This window comes from Notolepis coatsorum (assembly GCF_963971535.1).
Source record: "Notolepis coatsorum genome assembly, chromosome: 20".
Classification (NCBI taxonomy): Eukaryota; Metazoa; Chordata; class Actinopteri; order Aulopiformes; family Paralepididae; genus Notolepis; species Notolepis coatsorum.
Genome location: NC_140184.1, coordinates 12,806,783 through 12,832,317, shown reverse-complemented (window position 1 = coordinate 12,832,317; position 25,535 = coordinate 12,806,783). Strand labels below are relative to the sequence as shown.

The following is a 25,535-nucleotide window of genomic DNA, read 5'->3' as shown; positions in this document are numbered from 1 at the left end:
CACTCTACTAGTAGGTTAGTGTGGGGCGGCCCCAGCCCCCAAACAACTAGGGACTCACTCTACTAGTAGGTTAGTGTGGGGCGGCCCCAGCCCCCAAACAACTAGGGACTCACTCTACTAGTAGGTTAGTGTGGGGCGGCCCCAGCCCCCAAACAACTAGGGACTCACTCTACTAGTAGGTTAGTGTGGGGTGGCCCCAGCCCCCAAACAACTAGGGACTCACTCTACTAGTAGGTTAGTGTGGGGCGGCCCCAGCCCCCAAACAACTAGGGACTCACTCTACTAGTAGGTTGCGAGCGGCTGTGAGCAGGACGACAATGGCGAAATATTAGATATTATGAAAAAGACTAAATGGATTATATGTAGGGATGCTCGATATTGGCTTTTTTACCGATACCGATATTCCGATATTGTCCAACTCTTAATTTCGATACCGATACCGATACCGATATCAACCGATACCGATATATGCAGGGTTTCCCCCCAAAAAAACTGAATAATTTCAGGTAATTAATAATTTCACTGGATGCATTCAAAAGGCTTTCTAAATGTAAGCATTATCTGTGCAAAATATGATAATTAAAAAAGTAAAAATTAACATTACATATCTCTTGTTGTTGAATTAAACCAACATGCATACTTTTGACAATAAATAAAATAAGAATTGGTTCTTACTTGCTTGCCTGGGTAAATAAAGGTTAAATAAATGTAAAAAAAAAAAAAAAAAAAAAAAAAACGATATTTTCCGATATCACATTTTACTGCCGATATCGGCCGATAATATCGGTCGGCCGATAATATCGGACATCCCTAATTATATGGATGATGATTATGGACGATAAGGATAAGGAAGATATGGACATTTGACTGCTCTAGAAATTAGACCGTAGCCCTTTACAGATTTTGTGGCACAGGTCACACCCAACCAGAATTGCTCTTATGGGCAATTTCACTGTTTCATGTATTGCTGTTGGGGGGGGGGGGGGGGGGGGGTGTTCTCTTGTTCAGCCCAACTCAGCCCAACCCAATGATCTAACTAAATAAGTGATATTTTGTCATGAAACAGTTGCATAGTACAGTTTTAAATGGCTCAGACTGCATCGACTGCCTTAATAATTAGTCATCAGTAATTAGATGCAATTGCCTGACCCGTGCTAGAAATCTTTTTTTTACTTGTTGTCCATCTTAGTTTTCTGCGTCTTTGCCGCATATGTATCTCTGTTATGGCGTGGCAGAAACACCCAGTTAACCCTCTGAGACCCGCGGGGGCTCTGTCTTTCAGAGGCAGTGGTATCATATGAAGCTAGACAACCTAATGTATCCATTGGTACCATGTCATGCTATAGCTTGTCGGGAGATGATGCTCCGAAGTTAGGCTTCATTTTGGCAAGGGAAAAACTGCCAGAGCCATTTTCAAAGGGGTCACTTGACCTCTCACCTCAAAATATATGAATGAAAACGGGTGTTATGGGTGGCCATTAGGGATGTTCGATATTATCGGCCTACCGATATTGGCATTTTTATTTTTTTTATTTATTTAACCTTTATTTACCCGGGCAAGCAAGTAAGAACAAATTCTTATTTTATTTATTGTCAAAAGTATGCATAATGTTGTGTTAATTCAATGACAAGAGATATGTAATGTTAATTACCTGAAATTATTCAGTTTTTTTTGGGGGGGGGGGGACCCCGCATATATCGGTATCGGTTGATATCGGTATCGGAAATTAAGAGTTCGACAATATCGGTATATCGGATATCGGTAAAAAAGCCAATATCGAACATCCCTAGTGGCCATGAGTCTCCCCTTTAGACTTTATGCTAATCCCATGCAGTTTTAGCAAGATCCATGTTTTTTGGATGCAGTACAAATGTGTTATTTTCAAGAAATGGTGTATTTGCCTATTTCTGCATATCCCAGTCCCTAAATAAATTGCATTTATTTGGTATGACTGGAAAGATTGTTGCGGATCCAATGAGCCCAATTGCATTCATGTGTGATGATGTTAGTAGACGCGTCATTGTAGTGAGACCTTTTGTTTTTACTTGACCTCGCTGTATAAAATTACCTATTGTGACCTCTAGGATAATCACAGCCTCATGAAACTTTACAGCCACAAACTAGAGACCCGGGGCCCTTTGGGAATCTATGGCTTCCCTAGGTTTATTGACAATAATGGGGAGTTGCTGAGCAATTCCCAGAACAGAAGTGCTTGCCATCCAATCCCAGAAAAATACAATACAGAAATCTCCAAATGACCAAAGCTTTTGGAGACCAAATCACAGTATGAATCTTTCTATGGTGTTCCTCAAGTTCTTGGTGTCTTAACCGTTTCACTACCACACTACAAAGGGTTAACGCTTTCACTACCACACTACAAAGGGTTAACACTTTCACTACCACACTAGAGACGGTTAACCTTTCACTACCACACTACAGAAGGTTAACCCTTTATTGATTGATTTATTGAAAACTTTATTAACAGATTGCAGAATGGGTACAGTACAGTACAGCTCAATACATACAATTGTTAAGGGGATGGAGACCAGAGAAAGACTTTCATCTTGTTTACATCAGGGTCCCCCATTTTCAATTCATCATAACATATATGACATACACGACATACAGATAGACAGTACTGCTACATCTATATATTTATGACATACCAGGCAGACTTGCAAATACAGTACTGTTTGTGATACAAAAAGAGTCCAGAAAAGAGAGTATATACATTTGAGGTTGGGTAGGTGGGGGGGGGACTGTACATTGGAGGTGGTTGGTGGGGTGGGGGGAGGGGTTGGGTAGGAGGGGTGGGTGGGGGACACACACTGTACAACTGTACAAGCAAAACTGTACATTGGAATATTGACAAAACCATACTTGGTCATTTACTGTACATTGGAGGGGGTTGTGTTAGGACATTTACAGGGGCCAGTTTCGAATTGCAGTCTCCCGTAGGTGTTCTTTGAGAGTGGTTTTGAAAGTGGGTAGTGATTCACATTCCTTTACAGCTTTGGGTAGGGCGTTCCACATTGATGTGGCATAATTGCGAAATGTGTTTAGTCCCTTGTTTGAGCCGAATCTGGGTTTAACATGATTTGTGGAGCTCCCTCTGGTGTTGTGATCGTGGTATTCACTGACCTTTGGGAAATATTTTGACATGTACATGGGTACCTTGGTCGTGTAGTGTATCTTGTAGACCAGGCCCATTGCAAGTTGCTGTACTCTGTCATCTACTCTAAGCCATCCTAGGTAGTCAAAGTGGGCAGGGGTGAGGTGGGTTCTAGGAGTAAGGTCAAGCAGTAGTCTGACCAGTTTGTTTTGAGATGTTTGTGGTTTCATTACCACACTACAGAAGGTTAACCTTTCACTACCACACTACAGACGGTTAACCTTTCACTACCACACTACAGAAGGTTAACCTTTCACTACCACATTACAAAGGGTTAACGATTTCACTACCACACTACAGAAGGTTAACCTTTCACTACCACACTACAGAAGGTTAACCTTTCACTACCACAATACAGACGGTTAACCTTTCACTACCACACTACAGAAGGTTAACCTTTCATTACCACACTACAGACGGTTAACCTTTCACTACCACACTACAGGTTAACCTTTCATTACCACACTACAAAGGGTTAACGCTTTCACTACCACACTACAGAAGGTTAACCTTTCATTACCACACTACAGACGGTTAACCTTTCACTACCACACTACAGAAGGTTAACCTTTCATTACCACACTACCAAAGGTTAACCTTTCACTACCACACTACAGAAGGTTCTATTTCATACTGGCTGCCGCTCAGCGTCATCTGCACTAACCTCACTTCGTGCATATGCACTGAATAAAAATCCACAATGTACCTTTACATACCAACATTCGTCTGGCCACACCCCCATCCGCTACCTTCATAAGCAGGTGTGTGGCCACACACTCACCTCCTTCTTCACTTTCACCACAAGGAAGTGCCTGTTGTATACATCACTTGACGAGGTTGTTAAGCTGAAGAAAGTTGAGAGGAAAACGGAAGATAAGGAGATACGTTGACATTATATCTTTATTTTCTCTCTGACTATTTTCGAGAAAATACGGCGATATTGTTTTCGTCACTGGAGTGTCTGGAAGATGATGATCATTCTGACCTCCACCGGCTTTTTCGTATTAGGGGCTCGCACCGCTGATATACTCCCCACCTGCAGTCCTCCTTGCTGCGGCTGGATAGGTATTGAACCTCCGGTCATACAGCTGGACTGTGGGAGGCACCAGCTGTTGTGAGAAACCGGTTTGTTTCCGAGCTGGGTGAGTACTGTTTGCTTGCGAGCACTAGTTGTCTGTTTACGCTATGGGGGTTAGCTGTCAATTTTACGAAGGCCGGCCTCGGATTGAAGTCCTCTGCTCGGCTTCTTAAGCGGCGGACGGAGGATCTTGGTCTGACGCCCATGATGGTCAACCTAGTGGGCCGCGACGAGACCTGGTTTGAACCCGGGATTCTCTGGACGAGCGGATGCTTCTCTGTCCCGTGCAGGCCCCATCTTTCACATGAATGTGGAAGTATACCCTAAAGCACGAGGAAAAATGGGCATGGATCTTCGTTATCGGGAGTTCCATGCTCAAGTCGGCTGCAGCCCATACGGGAATTGTGCCGGCTCCGCTGTATGTCTGGTAAATCACAGTTGAAAACTGTGTTTGACATTTCTTTTTCTCTTCCCTCTTAGGATGGGGAGGGACTCAGGCGGCGGCCTGTCTGAAGTGTGGCTTATTATTTCGTTGTGTACAGTTCAGGTGATAGCTGCTTAGCTGGCGTGCTAGTTTGTGGCCTACTGTTGTTAGCCAGTCAGATGTTAGCTGCGGCGCTAGCTCGTTGTGTTCACTAGGCTAGTAAACGTTAGCTTGTTGCTATCAGTCGGGCGGCTGTTAGCTTAATGCTACACTGTTGAACGTTACTGTGACTATAACATGCCTTAAACACTCTGACTACGACGTCATCTTTGACAGAGGATGTTAGTCGACCCTACACCCGGGTGCCATGCCAGCGAGGACTTCGTCAACATGGAGAACGGCTGCTGGGTGGCGTAGCGGACATACCCTCGTCACCAACGCAGGAGATGCTGGGTTCGACTCGGTGTCCCGTTGACCAGTGTTGCAGTCCTCTCGGCCTGCGCTCAGGGTGAAGGTAGGAGTCCTGACCGGACTTTAAACACTTCTTCTTTTCTTCCCTTCTAAATGTTTTGTAATAACGATGTTTCCAAAACATGTGTTGCTGCAATACATTGAGGATACGACGCATGTTGTGTGTGAATTGTCTTGTCACTGGTATAGCTTCTCTCTCCATAGAAAATCGGCATTGTTTTTTACATGTGTAAAAATGAACTGGTTAGTTGTGATGAGAACATGTGTGTTCATGTAACGTTGTAACGTGGGTGAACTCACAACTAAGAGGGTTAGTTAACCTGTGAAGCTATGCTTAGTGACATGTGATTGAGGAATGAATCTTTTTCTCAGCCTGTGATGACAATGAACAGCATGTTCACATATTAACAGGAGTACCTGTTCAACCTGGTCGTATCAAGGGTAAGGTAGGAGGGGTGACCCCCCCGGTTTCCCTGGGGCTTCCCCCCTCCTCTCAGACATGTTTGTTTACAATATATTGTGTATTTTCTCTCCGACTATTTTCGAGAAAATACGGCGATATTGTTTTCGTCACTGGAGTGTCTGGAAGATGATGATCATTCTGACCTCCACCGGCTTTTTCGTATTAGGGGCTCGCACCGCTGATATACTCCCCACCTGCAGTCCTCCTTGCTGCGGCTGGATAGGTATTGAACCTCCGGTCATACAGCTGGACTGTGGGAGGCACCGGCTGTTGTGAGAAACCGGTTTGTTTCCGAGCTGGGTGAGTACTGTTTGCTTGCGAGCACTAGTTGTCTGTTTACGCTATGGGGGTTAGCTGTCAATTTTACGAAGGCCGGCCTCGGATTGAAGTCCTCTGCTCGGCTTCTTAAGCGGCGGACGGAGGATCTTGGTCTGACGCCCATGATGGTCAACCTAGTGGGCCGCGACCGAGACCTGGTTTGAACCCGGGATTCTCTGGACGAGCGGATGCTTCTCTGTCCCGTGCAGGCCCCATCTTTCACATGAATGTGGAAGTATACCCTAAAGCACGAGGAAAAGTGGGCATGGATCTTCGTTATCGGGAGTTCCATGCTCAAGTCGGCTGCAGCCCATACGGGAATTTTGCCGGCTCCGCTGTATGTCTGGTAAATCACAGTTGAAAACTGTGTTTGACATTTCTTTTTCTCTTCCCTCTTAGGATGGGGAGGGACTCAGGCGGCGGCCTGTCTGAAGTGTGGCTTATTATTTCGTTGTGTACAGTTCAGGTGATAGCTGCTTAGCTGGCGTGCTAGTTTGTGGCCTACTGTTGTTAGCCAGTCAGATGTTAGCTGCGGCGCTAGCTCGTTGTGTTCACTAGGCTAGTAAACGTTAGCTTGTTGCTATCAGTCGGGCGGCTGTTAGCTTAATGCTACACTGTTGAACGTTACTGTGACTATAACATGCCTTAAACACTCTGACTACGACGTCATCTTTGACAGAGGATGTTAGTCGACCCTACACCCGGGTGCCATGCCAGCGAGGACTTCGTCAACATGGAGAACGGCTGCTGGGTGGCGTAGCGGACATACCCTCGTCACCAACGCAGGAGATGCTGGGTTCGACTCGGTGTCCCGTTGACCAGTGTTGCAGTCCTCTCGGCCTGCGCTCAGGGTGAAGGTAGGAGTCCTGACCGGACTTTAAACACTTCTTCTTTTCTTCCCTTCTAAATGTTTTGTAATAACGATGTTTCCAAAACATGTGTTGCTGCAATACATTGAGGATACGACGCATGTTGTGTGTGAATTGTCTTGTCACTGGTATAGCTTCTCTCTCCATAGAAAATCGGCGTTGTTTTTTACATGTGTAAAAATGAACTGGTTAGTTGTGATGAGAACATGTGTGTTCATGTAACGTTGTAACGTGGGTGAACTCACAACTAAGAGGGTTAGTTAACCTGTGAAGCTATGCTTAGTGACATGTGATTGAGGAATGAATCTTTTTCTCAGCCTGTGATGACAATGAACAGCATGTTCACATATTAACAGGAGTACCTGTTCAACCTGGTCGTATCAAGGGTAAGGTAGGAGGGGTGACCCCCCCGGTTTCCCTGGGGCTTCCCCCCTCCTCTCAGACATGTTTGTTTACAATATATTGTGTCACTGTGTTTGTGGGGATATGAAGTAACCCTCAGCTTAAATTGCTGGGGTTGTGCTTCCGCTTGAGAAACTATTCTTTTCCTAAAGAAAAGGTTGTTTGGTCACTTATCATGTGTGCTTAGCAAGGCCTGTGGCCAATACGTAATCAAGGACTTAATAATAATAATAATAATAATGCAGGACCTGTTCAGAGGTCTTAATTGGCATGCAATTATCCTCAATGTTAGCGGTTAGCACACACGGTTAGCACACACACACACCGGAACACACACACATGCATTGTTTTTTGTAGGATCGCCGATGCGATTCGTCTCTGCGCTTGACCCATCCCGTCGTCCTTCCCCCCAAGGGCAGCCGGGAGCAGACAGGCGTCGGCGAGGGCCGCGCCCGGGGACCAATCCAAGTGTTCCTGCCCGTCTTCGTCAAGGACGCCACAGCGTTAGCGATCAGTTGTTGTGCATGTTTTTCCATTGGGTTTATCTTATCGGGGGGGAAACCCTTGCAAGCACGAGGTGAGGCGGACAGCTCGGAATTCAATACCATAGTCCCCTCCATACTCATAGCCAAGCTCAGGGACCTGGGCTTGAACTATGACCTCTGCCAGTGGGTCTTGGACTTCCTGACTGGCAGACCCCAGGTGGTGAGAGCAGGCAACTGCACCTCCTCATCCATCACCCTCAACATAGGGGCCCCCCAGGGCTGTGTTCTGAGTCCCCTCCTCTACTCCCTGTACACACACGACTGTGTGGCTCAGCGGAGTAGCAATACAATCATCAAATTTGCTGACGACACAGTGGTGGTGGGCCTGATCTCTGCCAACGACGAGAGGGCCTACCTGGAAGAGGTCAAGGTCCTGGCGGGATGGTGCCAGGAAAACAGCCTCTCCCTGAATGTCAGCAAAACAAAGGAGATGATCGTGGACTTCAGGAGGTCGGGGGTCAAGGACTACAGCCCCCTCAGCATCGACGGGGCACCGGTTGAGAGAGTCAACAGCTTTAAGTACCTCGGAGCCTACATATCCGAGGACTTGACATGGACCACACACATTGACAGTGTTGTGAAGAAGGCACGACAACGCCTCTACTTCCTCAGGCGCCTAAGGAAGTTCCAAGTCAGTCAGAAGATCCTTAAGAACTTCTACTCATGTACAATAGAGAGCATCTTGACTGGCAACATCACCTCCTGGTTTGGGAATAGCACTGCACAAGACCGAAGCAGACTACAAAGAGTGACACGTTCAGCCGAACGCACAATTGGAGGGGGGCTCCCCACCCTCCAGAACATTTACAACAAGCGTTGCAAGGGCAAGGCTAAGAGAATCATTAAAGACTCCAGTCACCCGAACAACTGCCTCTTTGAACTGCTGCGGTCAGGCAAGCGATACCGGAGTCTCAAGGCGAGCACAGAAAGACTCAGAAGAAGCTTCTATCCCCAGGCCATCAGACTGCTAAACGAACAATGAACACTACACAACAACAACCACCAAACGCACATAGCACACACATCCACACGCACACACTCACTTTAAACAGACACACTGTAGCACCCACTCCACACACTTTATAGCACACACCCACTTTAAACAAACACACCGTAGCACCCACTCCCCACACTTTATATTTATTGATGAAGGATTGCACTACAACTCGTACACCTTACTGTAAATTGTACCTAAACTGTACCTCATCCCATTTCTGCTTTGCACTATATAGTACTGTACATTAGTACACTGCATAGTATTGTATATTATATGGTAACTCAGAACATTGTACATATGTCTATACCGAACACTGTGACCTCATTTTCTTCTTCTAAATTACATGCTATACTATGTTATTTGATACTATCTTGTCTAGCACAGTCTCTGGAGCGTAACAGTAAGAAGCATTTTGTATGAAAGTATTCTGTACTTCTGTATGACAACTATTAAAGAAACTTGAAACTTGAAACTTGGAGAACATGCAAACTCCACACAGAAAGGCCCGGGAGATACCTCACCTGGGTACCTGGCATCATGGAAACCTGGTCCCCAAGCGGGAATCGAACCCTGGACCTTCTTGCTGTGAGGCGACAGTGTTAACCACTACACCACCGTGCCGCCTATACTTATGTCTCTCTCGTTGTGAAAAACGGCGTTCCTCTGTAGTAAGAGTGTACTTTGCCATTTTTTGTTGTGATGAAGGGTTGTGTGTGTCGTTGTGATCTACAACTGGGTTAGGTTTGGCCCACAGAAGCACATGTGTAAGTCTGGACTGGGGCTCTTAAAGGGGCCCTCTCTGTTCTGTGTTTTTTCCTTAGTAAAACTCAGATAGCAGGTTAGCACATGAGCTATGTGAAGCTGTTAGATGCTTCATGTAGCATGCTATGACTGGGTCGTGCTCTACTTTGTCATTACATCATATCAGGGGTGAGGGGTCGTAAAGGGGTGAACTGGTAAGCCTTTCCTCCCCTTTTCTGATTGGTCAGGGGTTAAAACCCCCTGTCCTTCAGGGTTCCTGTCACGTTGCTGTTCGGCACGTTACAGGGTAGGGGGGGGGGGGGGGGGGGGGGGGGAGTTTCCTGGTCCCACGCCCTGAAGAATTGGGCGTGTGCACCGTGGAAATCCCCCCGCCATAGAGTACGTCACTGATCGCGTCTCTATTGGTAAGACTTCCGTGAGTTGTTCAGGTTCCATGTTATGGATCTGTTTCAGGGAGTTGTCAGAGCTCCTCCTCACGAAGCTCCTCCTCAGGGAGAAGTGCCTTCTGTGAGTTCGGACTCTCCTTCCCAGTGAGGGAGCCTCCTCAGAGTTTCAGAGCCTCCTCCTCAGATTGTCAAGGTGGGTAGAACTTCAAAAAGGAGTTCTGCTCTATTGTGTGTGTATTCAATTCAATTCGATTATTGAGTGTGTATTGGTTCAGTGCCTCCTCCTTGGAGAGCCCTAACCCAAGTGTTACATAGCTCAATGTTGCAATATTTCTTTTCAATCTATACAGCTCGCATGGGAAGTCTTTCTGGGGATTCCCATCTCCTCCCTGTGGCGAGGGTGGCGGGATGTAAAAATGAAAGAAAAAGAATTACCCTCAGCCACGTCACGTGGGATTCATGTCAGTCTGTGTTTCTTTCTTTTTTAATAAAAATAGGAAAGAACATGAAGCACGACAGCTCCTTGTCGTTCTCCCAGGCGACTTGGAGGAACAATGGCTGGTGTCTTGTTAGACTATCCATTGATGTGTTTGGGTCTCGATGCGTACATAGTGCTGGCTCTGGGTGTTTCTGATAAGAATCACGCATGAGGCTGGTACGCCTTGGTTGCTCGTTATTAAAACGGCGTTTTTATAGGACAACTGGGATGGAGGTTTTCTCTTCCGAGCGCCTGTTACTAGGTCTCGACGAATTCTCTTTCATATCTGGGGGATGTTAACGGAATAGATCAAAACATAGGTAGAGGGGTCTCACGCCCTTGGGGTGGGCCACTGAGCGAGGTACGAATGGGACCGTCTGGGTGGCGCCCTCTTTTCATGTTTTAGATCGACACACGTACCTACCCCCTCTCTTGGAGTGGGGATGTCGGCGTGATTAGGGCACGGGACTGGTCTGGTCACGCTGGTCCAGGTCAGTTAACCCGTTGTCCGCCGGGGACGCAGATCTGCTGTTCTGGTAGCCTGAGGGACTTGTGCTTTTTTCGGGGGGAAAAATGCCGGGTCGGCCCGGGTGTCACAGGGTTGGGCGTTATGGAGACCCTTTGTTGGGTACATGTTGTACCCTGTGCTCCTTTTTCCTTTCGCCCCTCTCTTACGCATGGCGAAGAGGGGGCTGTTGGGGTGGTCTTATGGACCTCCTCTGGCATCCCTGTGTGCTTCCCGGGCCGCCGGGCCCGGTCCGAAGTTGTGTTTCGTCGACCCGTAGGCCTGGAATAACCCCTTTTTGAAAAACTGAAACACTTGTACTGCGGTATAGCCAGTGTATACCCGCAGGTGTGTTTTGGAGTTTTTTCTTGAGGGGTTATAGGAACAACCACCGCCTGTGGTACCGAGAAGGTGGTTGATTCCCTGGTGTGTTGGAGCAGAGTCAACTCCCGGGTTACCCGGATGAGTGTGCCCCTGCACGTTTATGACGTCTGCCAATCGTGTCAGCCTTCTCTGCCTCGGCCCCTCTGGGTCGGGGTTTTTTGGTGGAGGCTTTGTCATGGTGCGCAACAATGCCAGCATACGCCCCTTTTGCCGGGGTGCTGTTTTCAGTTGACCCCTTTGGCGCCTGTCTCGTCCGCAGTGCTCCAGGCTCGGATCAAACGCCCGCTGCCTGGTTTGAGGGATCGACCCCCTCTGGGGTCGTCTCCCCGGTGCGCTGCCTGCTTCCGCTGTAGTGTAGCCTTTTGTGTGCTTCGAGTTACGGCCATGCTGACTGCCTGAGTTTGTCAGGGTCAGTGTGCCAGGCGGCGTACTAGTGGGGGGAAGGGCCCGCTCTTGGAGGGGCCCTGTCCGAATACGCTGGCGATGTGGGGGGCGGTGTCACTAAGTGACCGCCTGGTGAGGTCTTGATGCTGTGGCGTCATTGACCTCTCCGGGCCCCCTTTTTTCCGGGGGATCCAGTCCCTTCAGTGGGTCTGGGTCTTCCTTCGCGCTCCGCTGCTACGGCCTTGCCACGGGGTTGAGTTTGCTTTCGACCACGTGTTTTTGGGGGCGGTAACGAGGTTTGTTCCTTCCGTTCGTTCCCTGGTGGCATGCGGGTTGTGCGTGTGGGTAGTCGTGGGGTCAAGCCACGGTCTGCTCACCCTGTGCGTTGAGTTGCTTGAGTTTCTCTTCGCACGGTCGGATCCGTCTCCCTCCCATCCTCCAATAGGGGGGGTATCCTCCATTAGGGAGGGTCGGGGGGGCTCGGTCCTCCCCGGTTCTGATGGTTGTGGGGGGCCTCAGTGGGGTACATTTGTCGAGCTTCAGGCTCCCGCTCAGCTCCCGTAGTGCAGATGACGCTGAGCGGCAGCCAGTATGAAATAGAACGTAAGGTTATGAATATAACCAAGTTCTATGAATACTGGTGACGCTCAGCGTCTGGACGCCACTGCAGCCTTTGATCTCGCCTTGTGGTGAAAGATTGGGAAGGAGGCGAGTGTGTGGCCACACACCTGCTTATGAAGGTAGCGGATGGGGGTGTGGCCAGACGAATGTTGGTATGTAAAGGTACATTGTGGATTTTTATTCAGTGCATATGCACGAAGTGAGGTTAGTGCAGATGACGCTGAGCGTCACCAGTATTCATAGAACTTGGTTATATTCATAACCTTACGTTAACCCTTTCACTACCACACTACAGAAGGTTAACCTTTCATTACCACACTACCAACGGTTAACCTTTCACTACCACACTACAGAAGGTTAACCTTTCATTACCACACTACCAACGGTTAACCTTTCACTACCACACTACAGAAGGTTAACCCTTTCACTACCACACTACAGAAGGTTAACCTTTCATTACCACACTACAGAAGGTTAACCCTTTCACTAACACACCACAGAAGGTTAACCTTTCATTACCACACTACAGAAGGTTAACCTTTCATTACCACACTACAGAAGGTTAACCTTTCATTACCACACTACCGACGGTTAACCTTTCACTACCGCACTACAGAAGGTTAACCCTTTCACTACCACAATACAGAAAGTTAACCTTTCATTACCACACTACCAACGGTTAACCTTTCACTACCACACTACAGAAGGTTAACCCTTTCACTACCACACTACAGAAGGTTAACCTTTCATTACTACACTACAGAAGGTTAACCTTTCACTACCACACTACGGAAGGTTAACCCTTTCACTACCACACTACAGAAGGTTAACCCTTTCACTACCACACTACAGAAGGTTAACCTTTCACTACCACACTACAGAAGGTTAACCTTTCACTACCACAATACAGACGGTTAACCTTTCACTACCGCACTACAGAAGGTTAACCCTTTCACTACCACACTACAGAAAGTTAACCTTTCATTACCACACTACCAACGGTTAACCTTTCACTACCACACTACAGAAGGTTAACCCTTTCACTACCACACTACAGAAGGTTAACCTTTCATTACTACACTACAGAAGGTTAACCTTTCACTACCACACTACGGAAGGTTAACCCTTTCACTACCACACTACAAAAAGGTTAACCCTTCACTACCACACTACAAAGGGTTAACGTTTTCACTACCACACTACAGAAGGTTAACTTGGTGGTATTTAAAGGGTTATTGTTGTTTTCTGGAGGGCTTTCTGACAATGTATATTCTCCAGTGGTCAAAAATGGTTACATTTTGCACCAAATCTGTGTAACAAATTCTAACAACCCAAATATTACTGAAACAACTTATGAGACATAATTGAGCACTGGAATGTACCAAAACACAACCGTTATTACAGATGACTAGAAAGACTTGACACACAGCGCTGAGTGACAATAATCTCAATATGGCATCTACTGTTTGTCTTGCTATCTCCCCCTAAAGACCATCTACTGTTTGTCTTGCTATCTCCCCCTAAAGACCATCTACTGTTTGTCTTGCTATCTCCCCCTAAAGACCATCTACTGTTTGTCTTGTTATCTCCCCCTAAAGACCATCTACTGTTTGTCTTGCTATCTCCCCCTATAGACCATCTACTGTTTGGCTTGCTATCTCCCCCTAAAGACCATCTACTGTTTGGCTTGCTATCTCCCCCTAAAGACCATCTACTGTTTGGCTTGCTATCTCCCCCTAAAGACCATCTACTGTTTGGCTTGCTATCTCCCCCTAAAGACCATCTACTGTTTGGCTTGCTATCTCCCCCTAAAGACCATCTACTGTTTGTCTTGTTATCTCCCCCTAAAGACCATCTACTGTTTGTCTTGTTATCTCCCCCTAAAGACCATCTACTGTTTGGCTTGCTATCTCCCCCTATAGACCATCTACTGTTTGGCTTGCTATCTCCCCCTAAAGACCATCTACTGTTTGGCTTGCTTTGTCTCCCCCTAAAGACCCCCCCTAAAGGAAATACTCAAATGGATCTATATAGATCTCAGAGGGGCAACTCTCTTAAATCATCCAAATATCTAATGGTCGTTTTCCAAGACTGTGGGTTAGGAGAAAGTCTACACCCATGTCCTTCATCATTACCCTCCCCCCTCCCTCCCTCTCCTTCTAACCATGTGACCTTAATGTCAGCGTTCCGCATGCACGGCCCAAAGCCCCTCGAACAGTTCCAGCCGCTGCACACGCCGCCTAATGACGGCTGATTATCTTGCCTCGATAAGCATATGGTCAGTGGCTGGCCCGGGACAGATGGAACAGTGGGCATAAGACCTGACACTGTCTGGCCAGTCAACCCAGCCTATATAGACATACATCTGATATAGGAGACCCCCTCCAACTGGGATGGGGTGAGGGGAGGTGAGGAGGGTGGGTCAGATAAAGGGTCTTTCCCTCAACGAGGCGAGACAGAAGAGTCAATTGTTACTCTGTTAAAAGATGTAGGACCTGTGAGTTTGACTGATCGCGGTAAGACAGATAGTATATTGATGCCTGTCATCCAGAGGTCGTTCTGAAAGGAACTTGACACTGACTAATCACACAATTAAGTTAATCATTGCGTACGTTATATGAACTAAGAAGTATCATTCCAGAACTAACTGACTGATGTATACACAAAGGATATGCTGGTGAAACTGCATATGTTTGCAAGCAGTAAAGTCTGAGTCTCTGAGCCATCAAATTAAATGCAATATGCCAGACTCACCTGGGGCTCTGCGTACTGACGGCTGCAGCGCTTCATTCACCGGAGCTCCATCGGCCGAAGCTGTGTCGGAAGCATCGGCAGATGTGTTCCCGGCGAACACTGTGACGGGTGAGGTCGGGTCCGTGGATGACGAATTGGATGACGCCGACGTGGTGGATGATAAGTCAGGTGGTGCCGAGGCGGTGGATGGCGGCGGATTGGATAACGTGTCGCCTGACGTCGTGCTGGATACAGAACCAGACAGCAAGGTGGTGGATGAGTGTGCAGACGAGTCGACGGATGAGCGGTTGGATGACGTTGAAGACAGGGTGGAGGATGATGATGTCGTGCTGGATGATGAGGAGCTGAAGGGGGTCGAGTTGCTTGCTAACACAGTTGCCGCTCCTTGAAGTTCCTTGGAAAATAGCAAGACATGACACTTTGTTTATTATCAGATCATCATTCATATCGACACTATTTTATATATCATTGAGCAACTCTTCGAGAGAGAGAGAGAGAGAGAGAGAGAGAGAGAGAGAGAGAGAGAGAGAGAGAGAGAGAGAGAGAGAGAGAGAGAGAGAGAGAGAGTAATCCTTTTTTTTTATCCAACCTAGGCTGGTTTCTAAGCATCTTCTGACCATATTAAATCTGATCATTTACGTATGGATGGAGACTCTTGGCAGTTTTTGTGAAAGTAAGCAATGCATTATTTTCAGAAAACCAAAACTAAGCCCTAGTAACACAACCTGATTATCTTAATGAATTGTGCTGAAGTCTCTTGACTTGAATATAAAATGAACCAAGGCCTCGACAAATCTGGATAAACAAGTTCCGCTCTCAGATGCAGACAGATTAATAAAGGTTTGATAAAAAAAAATTGGGACATCGAAACGTTTTACAATTCAAAGTTTTGTTGGGGCAAAAATGCCTAAGGGAATTACATTTGGTCTGTGCCAAATCAGAACCCTCAATGATACAGATGTAAGAATCAGATTCTGAGGTTTCTCCCCCTTTTTTCCAATTGCTAGGTTTTCGGGAGTTGTTCCTTATCTTCATTGGGGAAAGTCTGGGGGTGTTGCAAAATTGTGGATTTTATGGTGGTTTTTATTGTGGATCTATTGTGATGTTACTAGTTGATCTGTGAAGCAGCCCATCGAGGCAATTCGTTGTGATTTCGGCTATACAAATACATTTAATTTAATTTAATTTGTGTGGCGGCCTTTGAGAGCGGGATGTAATGAGAGAAAAGAACTGTCAGTCACCCCTTAATTAATAACTCCCCTGAGACCGACAACCACCAGCTTTCCCATCACCTCGAAACTCCCCAACCAGGCCGTAGTAAGTGTTGGGTGTTGCCCCCTTCGGGATTAAGCCACAACGGCAGCAGTAGTTGGCTGTTCTAGGATCTAGATAGAGAGCATTGGGGGACTTGGTTTATCGGAAATCAAAGTTGACTCTGAAAATAAGCTTGTCCCTGCTGCCCCAGAATGTGACTTCTACATCCCAACAGATGGAGCACATATTACTCCACCAGGGACTTCTACGCACCTGGATAACAAACCTTCAACCCTGCCCGGATACCTGAGCCCTCGAACCTCTGCTTTCATCTCAGAGAGCGAGGACAAAGGCCCACAGGGGGCAGAGAGGGGGGTTTATTCATATTAATTATTAAACATTGATTATGATCAGAGCTATTGTGAGTGTGGTGTGACAATAGCACACTCTGCACAAGGGTGCTGTTATGTATGTTATATAAGTGATTCCACATACGTAACTACACACTGCATTGAAGCTACTGAACACAAGCATTGCGGTGTCGGGGGACTAGAGATGGGACAGCAGATAGAGTTGTCTCCTATAGAGGCTCTTGGGAGATATATATACGTTTGGTTCAAATGTATAGTAGTCCATGTATACAACAGTCACCTCGCTGACCTGTTATATGAAGTGTTTTTGTGAGTTTACTAACCCCGTTTTTGTTAAGTCTGGATTCTCACACCTCTCTGTGAGAAATGAAATATGAACAACAGGAACAACCTGATCCTATTGCTGATAGTGGAAAAGTGGGACAACGGTCCAGTTATTTTATATTCCTGCGGGGACACGTTTGAGAAAAACAGTCTAATGAAGCTGCCAATTGGAATAAGAATTAGTGCAAGTGTTTAAACGCATGGTTTCTTGTATATAGGGAAACAGAAACTATGTCAAGGGCCTGCTTTGTAGCATTTTTCATCTTAAAAAGTTAGCATTTGTACGTCATTGTTTGCATTTTGTACTATAGATTGTACTTAGTTTGTATATCGTATATATTGTATAGTGTTTGGACTTTATTCTTTTAACTTTTTACTGTATGAAGCACAATCTCAGGAGGCTCATACAGAACCAAGCATTTCACTGTACTGTACATGTACCTTATGTGACAAATAAAACAGAACTTGAAACTTGAGCATACTTCAGCTGTTTACATCATATAGTCGATTTATAATATATGATAAAACACAAATCATAAATGAAGCATGTCCATTTGACCCGGGTTGCATCTAAAACGCCATTTGTAATGGATATGTTAGTATTTGTGTGATGATTTCAGTAACGTTATTTTATATCGGAATGAAACCCAACCTTTAATCGTGTATCGCACTATACACGATTCATGCTTGCTTTAATTCCCATATAATAATGATACATGCTAATGGCCGCGTTTCATTCCCATATAATATAATAAATCATCACACAAATTCGTCTGTGTGCCTGACGTGTTTAACTCTATCAATGCAGCGCTTCAAAACCTCCACCTACCTGCCCTCTTTGGGAGGCGGTGTCCCATTTCGGCAGCATTATACTGCTGCTTTCGCTGTGGAAGAAAGGGAACAAGGCACGGTTTGTTCTTCACAGGTAATCAGCACTTGTGCTGCTCAGAGAAAGAAGAAGCTCAGCGCAAAGACACAAAGAGCTTTTCCCTGACATCAACAAAATAAGCATTCTGCGAAAATTACTGTGATCATGAATAGGGTGAGTATAGGGCCTGTTCCGAAATAGTAAATAAAACAGTGTTTAATTAGCCAGACTGTAATCTCTAAAGTCAAAAAGTGTATAATAATAATAATAATAATAATAATAATAATAATAATAATAATAATAACAATAATTATTATTATAATAAATAATCATAATATAATAACATGTCGTTATTGTTATTAATTATTATTATAATAATTATAATAAATAATACCAATAAAAGTAATCGCCTAATAATAAGTATAAGAACAATCATCATCATCATCACCATCATGATAATATTTAAACTCACTTATCAAAATCATGCCAGATAGAACTGTTGACTCTGTCAGTACCCCAGGAAATGTGCGCTGAAATCCAAATAAAATAGTATGGAATTCAGAATCATGACAATCAAAGACAATACATGAAAATAAAAACAACTAGTACTGAAGTTCCACGCGATCGGTTGAAGAAATACATACACTGTCCAAAATACATATGTATACTTGTATGCCGTGACAAATAAAACTCTTGACTTGACTTGACTTGACTACATCGATAACGGAATATCTTATCTTAATGTCAGTTGCATCTCAAGCCGTAGTGGATAGTGGTTATATAGTACCACATTCTGGAAGTTAATTATGTGCAAAATTGGTGCTTTAGCCTAATTTGTAAGGCCAGCTTGACACAAAAACTTAAAAAATAACATGTTGCATTTCATCTTTAAAATCTTGTAAATTTGTGTCACAACTTAACTGTTAAAACATTTTAAGTTAGCTCTCTTTAAAAAAAAAAAATAGCATTGTCCATGCATGTATACAGGTATAGGCTACAAATAAAAATGCAAAGAGCCTAACTGCAGAGAAACAATCGTTCGATCCTCGCATCCAATAGCTATTTGTGCGGACTTACCTTGATAAATTAGGATAAAATAAAAAGATAATAAATGCAAAAATCTTCTCCGACTAAGACTTAAATTAGGATCCATTCGTGATTCATGTGATCCACAACGAGTGGAATCGCTCTCTCCACTGCCAGTTAAAGTCAAGTTTAGCTGGACCATCGACACATTCTTTCGGACAGCATCACGTTAGTATCCTCCTGCTCAGAGTCCCGCTGTTGCCTCTTCCCTCTGGTCTCCATGCAGGTCCTGCAGCATCTCTGCTCCCTGCTTAAGGACCGACCCCACCTCACATTTGCATAATGTATGCAGGCTGCACAGTGGCGCGAGCTAAGGAACTTTGGAGTGTTTGGAAGTGACGGGAAAAAAGGCATACAGTCCAAACTTATTATAACCTTTTCACCTATAGACCGTGTTCAACAGTTTAAAGTATAGTGGTTCTGGTTCTCAACTGAGGTCTGGGGATCCCCAAGGGTCCCAGGGGCAGACAAATGGGGAATATTTTTATTTCACTGCTTCAGTCACTGCATGTTAGTCCAAATGACAGGACATGACTATTGTGACCGGATGTTTAACTTTCTCTACTATTACTGCAAGTTAGCCCAATGACAGAACATGACTATTTAATTGTGACTTTCTCCACTATTACATGCAAGTTAGCCCAATGACAGAACATGACTATTGTGACTTTCTCCACTATTACTGCAAGTTAGCCCAAATGACTATTGTGACCGGATGTTTAACTTTCTCTACTATTACTGCACCTTAGCCCGGTGACAGAACGTGACTATTGTGACTTACTCCACTATTACTGCAATTTAGCCCAAATGACAGAACATGACTACTGTGACTTACTCCACTATTACTGCAAGGTAGCCCAATCAAATAACATGACTATTGTGACTTTATTCACTGTTACAGTTTCTCCTCGACTATAGACAGACAGCTATGGAATCCTGGGACTTAGATCATATCTATCAACAAATGTCTTGTCAGATAGGGTGAGATAAAACTATATTAATAGTGCCTTCACCATGGGCTTCATGTCCAATCATCTTAATCTATCAGATAAGTAACACGCTTTTAAATTAAAAACATATTTAAAAAAAATATATATATATATATATATTTTTTTTTTTATAAAATAAAATAAAAAGCCAGAAACAACACAGGTGATCAAAACAGCAGATGGTTGATTTAACTTTTCTCATCCGAATGTGTTCAGTTCCAAATGTGCACAAACCACACAAGTACAGGTAACCTATCTATTCAAGACACACAGTACTTCCACCTCAATAGCGCCATCGTGTGGTCACGACTCATTAGGACAGTGCAATACAAAATAACCCAGGCCTTATCGGAACTGTGCCACATCGATTGATTGATTGATTGATTGAAAACTTTATTAACAGATTGCAGAATGGGTACAGTACAGTACAGCTCAATACATACAATTGTTAAGGGGATGCAGACCAGAGAAAGACTTTCGTCTTGTTTACATCAGGGTCCCCCATTTTCAATTCATCAAAAGTAATAATGTTGGTTTGGAGGGAAGGAAAGGAAGGGGTTAATGACATTGTTTCTCTGATGTCTTGTCTGTCTGTCTGTCTGTCTGTCTGTCTGTCTGTCTGTCTGTCTATGCTGTAACATGGTTGTCTTGTGTTTTTCCTTTTTGTAACGCAGTATTGTGTGTTCTGAGTGACACAAAACACATTTCTGTATCAACGGACAATAAAGAATGATCTTATATCCCACTGTTAGTAGATTGTTGTTCTATGAGAGACAGGGGGGAGAGGCTTTTAATCGGGTTAACGGTGACTAAAAAGCCAAGCAGATGTCTTTCCAATTCAACAAGATGCCAAATGAACCTAAAGTACCCAAACTCACTGCACAAACTCTGCTCGAGTTGGTATCAAGAGTCAAGACACTTGAATGACACCCATTCCTCCAGCTGGCTGGCTCTGGACATCGATCGCCCTCAAAGGTCAATCCATTGTCCTAATAATACCCAACGGCAGCTAGCTCAGATGAAACGCTACACTCTGGGTGTGTAAAATATGTTTAACATGAACCGGTCCAGGAGACAACAACGCGGTCCCACTCGCTCTGCAGACTTAATGGTCACAATCTCCAGTGTAGGCCAGCATTTGAATTTGAATCGCTACGGACCGGTTGACACACATAGGGCTCGCATTTCGGCCGAGAGGAAGTGACCCGATGTCTATGTGACACACAAGCATCGCTCTCCCGGAGAGAAAAAGGGCTTTGAGCGAACTCCCCTCTGGAGACAGCCCGGGGTGCTCCCGTGTCCCGCGTCCGCTTTGTGCCGCTCCGCCATTGTGTGTCCGGTTTCATAAGTGGAAACGGGGACCTGAGCGAGAGGAGAGAGGCGAGTACGCTGAAAAGGTTTGTGAGGAATTGTGAATATTATTAAAAGTGACCTCCCCCCATCCGGGCTCGCAAACCCTTTCAGCATCCCTGCTACAGACAGTCTCCTGTATGTATATATACTCTGCCCACCGTTGTATATTTCTCTCCCACCCACCCCCCTCCTCCTAATGTATAGTCTCCTCCCCATCATATGTATATACTCTGTCAGGATCTATGGGTAACAGTACTGTATATTTGCATATCGTATATGTCACAAATGTAACAGTACTAGAGTCATGCCACCAATCCAGTCCGATTTGGACTTTGGGATTTTTTTTTACCAAGAGGTATTACTTTTCTGAACACCCCTCAAGATGAATGACATATTTAACTTCCAGAAAAATATATTTTCCCATCTCAGGCATGAAATCTCTATTATTTTTGGTCATTATTGTATGATATGGACACCATTATTCTTTAACCCCGTTACGGACACTCTGGAAGCTCTCTGAATAACATTAAAACATGTATTTGTGCTAAAGTCAACATTTCTATAATAATTAGATGTCCTTCACACAGTGGCGGCCGGTGTGAACTACATTTGGGTGGGCGCAAGGGGGGGGCTGAAGGGGGGGGGGGGGGGGGGGGGGGGGGGGCGGGCAAGCGGACAGCTGACCAAGCGAATACTGACTCATAACGTTACCCGTTTCCAACGTTAAGTCGAGTTCATTCATACTACACTAGTACACGTATGATCAATCCAATAATGAACACATATATATATGTTGTCATTTTAAACAAGTTACCATTCATTCATTCATCCATTATGCATCACCTGCGGCGAAATTAAATGTTATAGTTCAACAACAACACGCTGTGTTGAGAGAGAGAGAGAGCGAGAGAGAGAGAGAGCGAGAGAGAGAGCGAGAGAGAGATAGAGCGAGAGAGAGAGAGAGCGAGAGAGAGAGAGAGCGAGAGAGAGAGAGAGAGAGAGAGAGAGAGAGAGAGAGAGACCGCATTAACTCACTTTGTTTAGTTGAAACGTGGTTCAGGAGGGCTTGATAAAGTGTATATGTCCACTGTCCCATAGTCCCAGACTGTTGATGTATATCCACTGTCCAGACTGCATCCAGCTAGCCAAATAGCTTCTTGTTAGCCAGGTTAGGCACCACAACACAAGTACTGTGATGAGCATGAGCTGTGTCTTTGCCCATTTCCGCATAGAACAGCCTGCAAACTACCTGGCGTTCTATCGCCCTGCTCTAAGACATACTCTAACCTTACCCAACTTTGAAAGAGTGCCTAAGCTTAACCGTCGAAAGAACTTGCCGTCACACTCTAAGACAAACTCTAACCTTAACCAACTTCGAAGAGTAACTAAGCCTAACCAGTGTAGAAACTGGCGTCTGCCAATCAGAGAGCGTCTCCGAGAAATGCGGCTAGATCGTCTCAGAGAAATGCGGCTACGGAAAGTATAGACGCTGCTTGCTTAGATGATATAGATCGCTTGAAAACGCGCCCGGCTTCCATCATATTACATCATATTTCAACGCACAGTGCATTGACCTATTTGATTGGCTGCGAGGATACAGCGATGAAACCAGTGCACGCCCTGCTGTGCACGATATGTCTCGCCCCGGCCTGAGAGGTAGTTACTAGTGACTTCCTGTGAATGAAAAACTATTATTTATATTTGATATATTAACGTTATATTGTGCATTGGAAACACAAACACTTAAAATGAGTAAATATTATTCATTTTAAACATGTTTATTTTATTTCTAGGGCTCTAAAAAAATAAATAAAAAAAAAACAGGGAGGGCGGCGCTCTAGCGCCCACTATCGGCCGGCCGCCACTGCCTTCACACCATTTCTATAATTGCTCGTCTAAAAATTACGTAAAATCCTACACTTTTGCTATTCTGAACCCTGAAATTTGCCTTTTTTTGACAGCGGCCGCAAGCTTTTTCATCAGAAATGTGATTTGACCTCAGATTTTGAACTAAAATCGATATTCTTATGTTTGCTCTAAACATTTCAGACAAAATTATTCAAAAGTTGAATTTGTTTTTCATAAACTTAAAGAAATAATTAATAAACATGTAGCTGTAACAGGGTTGAGTCTAGGGTAACGTGTGAGCACACACACACAGCAACATGCACATTACAATTAATATGTATGTGGCATAAGCATGTTGAAAAAGCTCAATAATTTATTTAACTATTATTGTATAACTTCAAAATCAGTGTTAAAATCACAACCCTGTTACAATCTCACAACCCTGTTACATTCAAACATTATATTCAAACGTAACAGGGTTGAGTGTAACGGGGTTGTGATTTTTTGCACAAAATGGTTGCTACTCCACATGTGGTGAATACCAGGAGAGCACATGGCATGCATGATATTAAGAAAGCATCTAAATTTTTTTAATAACAAAGATCATATTCACAAGTAATAGTTTGCTATATTTTTTTCAAGTAACGGTGTTGAGTAATTATGCTTGACTACCATAATATTACATGATAAATGACTGAAAACATAGTACAATGAGGTAGCTACTTGCCTGTTCCTGGTGTTGTGTTTTCCAAAAGACTTCAAAGTTGTCACTTCCTGTTTCACATGCTTCTATGGATTGAACCATTATTTTTGTGGGGGGGGAGAATGCTCAGTGTAACAGGGTTGAGGGTTCTGTTTCATTATGGCTTTCGCTCAGCATCATCTGCACTGTACTTCACTTTGTGCACGTGCACTGAATAAAAAATTCCACCATGTACCTTTACATCCCAACATTCGTCTGGCCACACCCCCATCTGCTTACCTCCTTCTTCACTTTCACCACAAGGAAGTGCCTTCGGTAGATCCCCACGTGATGAGGTTGTTAGTAGAAGAAAGTTGGAAAACAAAAGAACGGGAAGATACGTTGACATCATATCTTTATTTTCTCTCTCACTATTTCGAGAAAATACGGCGATATTGTCTTCGTTACTGGAGTGTCTGGAAGATGATGATCATTCTGACCTTCAACGGCTTTTTCGTATTAGGAGCTCACGCGGCTGACATGCTCCCCAGCTACAGTCCTCCTTGCTGCGGCTGGATGGGTTGGCCCTCCGGCCATACAGCTGGACTGTGGGAAGCACCGACTATTGTGAGAAGGCGGTGGCTTCCAGGGTGGGGTATGTACTGTTTTGCTTGCGAGCTCTGGTTGTTGTTGATGCTGTGGGGGTTAGCTGACAATTTAAGAAACGCCGACTCCAGACTGGGGTCCTCTGCTCGGCTTCTTAAACGGCGGTCGGAGGATCTTGGTCTGACGCCCATGATGGTCAATTTAGTGGGCCGCGACCAGGACCTGGTGAACCCAGGATTCTCTGGACGAGCGGATGCTTCTCTGTCCCGTGCAGGCCCCATCTTTCACATAAAAGTGAAAGTATACCCTAACGAGGAAATGTGGGCATAGGATCTTCTTTATCGGGAGTTCCATGCTCAAAGTCGGCTGCAGCCCGAAATGGGAATTGTGCTGGCCCCGCTGTATGTCTGGATCACCGTTGAAAACTGTGTTTGACATTCTTTTTCTTTTCCCTCTTAAGGATGGGGAGGGACTTGGACAGCGGCCTGTCTGAAGTGTGGCTTGTTATGTCGTTGTGTACAGTTCAGGTGATAGCTGCTTAGCTGGCGTGCTAGTTGTGGCCTACTGTGTTAGCCAGTTAGCTGTTAGCTGCGGCGCTAGCTCGCTGTGTTTACCAGGCTAGTAAAAGTTAGCTTGTTGCTATCAGTCGGACGGCTGTTAGCTTAATGCTACACTGTTGATACGATACTGTGACTATAACATGCCTTAAAACACTCTGACTACAACGTCATCTTTGACAGAGGATGTTAGTCGACCCTACACCCGGTTGCCAGTGCCAGCGAGGACTTCGTCAACATGGAGAACGGCGGCTGGGTGGCGTTGCGGACATACCCTCGTCAACGGCGCAGGAGGTGCTGGGTTCAACTCGGTGTCCCGTTAACCTGTGTTGCGGTTCTTTCGGCCTGCGTTCTGGGTGAAGGTAGGAGTCCCGACCGGACTTTAAACACTTCTTCTTTTCTTCCCTTTTTTTTTTTTTTCATCTTTTTCCCCCTCCATTTTCCTCCGATTTTCTCCCATCCCAATGTTAGTCGTATGCCAATTCCCAATCCCTTCCTGGTCGCTGCGCACTTACCCCCCACAGTCAGATAATCTGGGAGAGTGGAGGCTATCACGTGCTTCCTCCGACACACGTCCAGCCAA

At 45.0% G+C, this 25,535-nt stretch overlaps 1 protein-coding gene across 1 annotated transcript in view; it reads right to left on the bottom strand.

Moving 5' to 3' along the window:
- Positions 1 to 11,045, bottom strand: part of otog (otogelin) — a gene marked incomplete at both ends in the record, with an annotated part of 175,701 nt that extends 164,656 nt beyond the window's left edge. The window contains one exon of the mRNA XM_084337666.1: positions 11,042 to 11,045. Coding sequence (XP_084193792.1) covers positions 11,042 to 11,045 — 4 coding nt within the window. The remainder of the gene's footprint in view (positions 1 to 11,041) is intronic.
- Between the last annotated feature and the right edge of the window lie 14,490 nt (positions 11,046 to 25,535).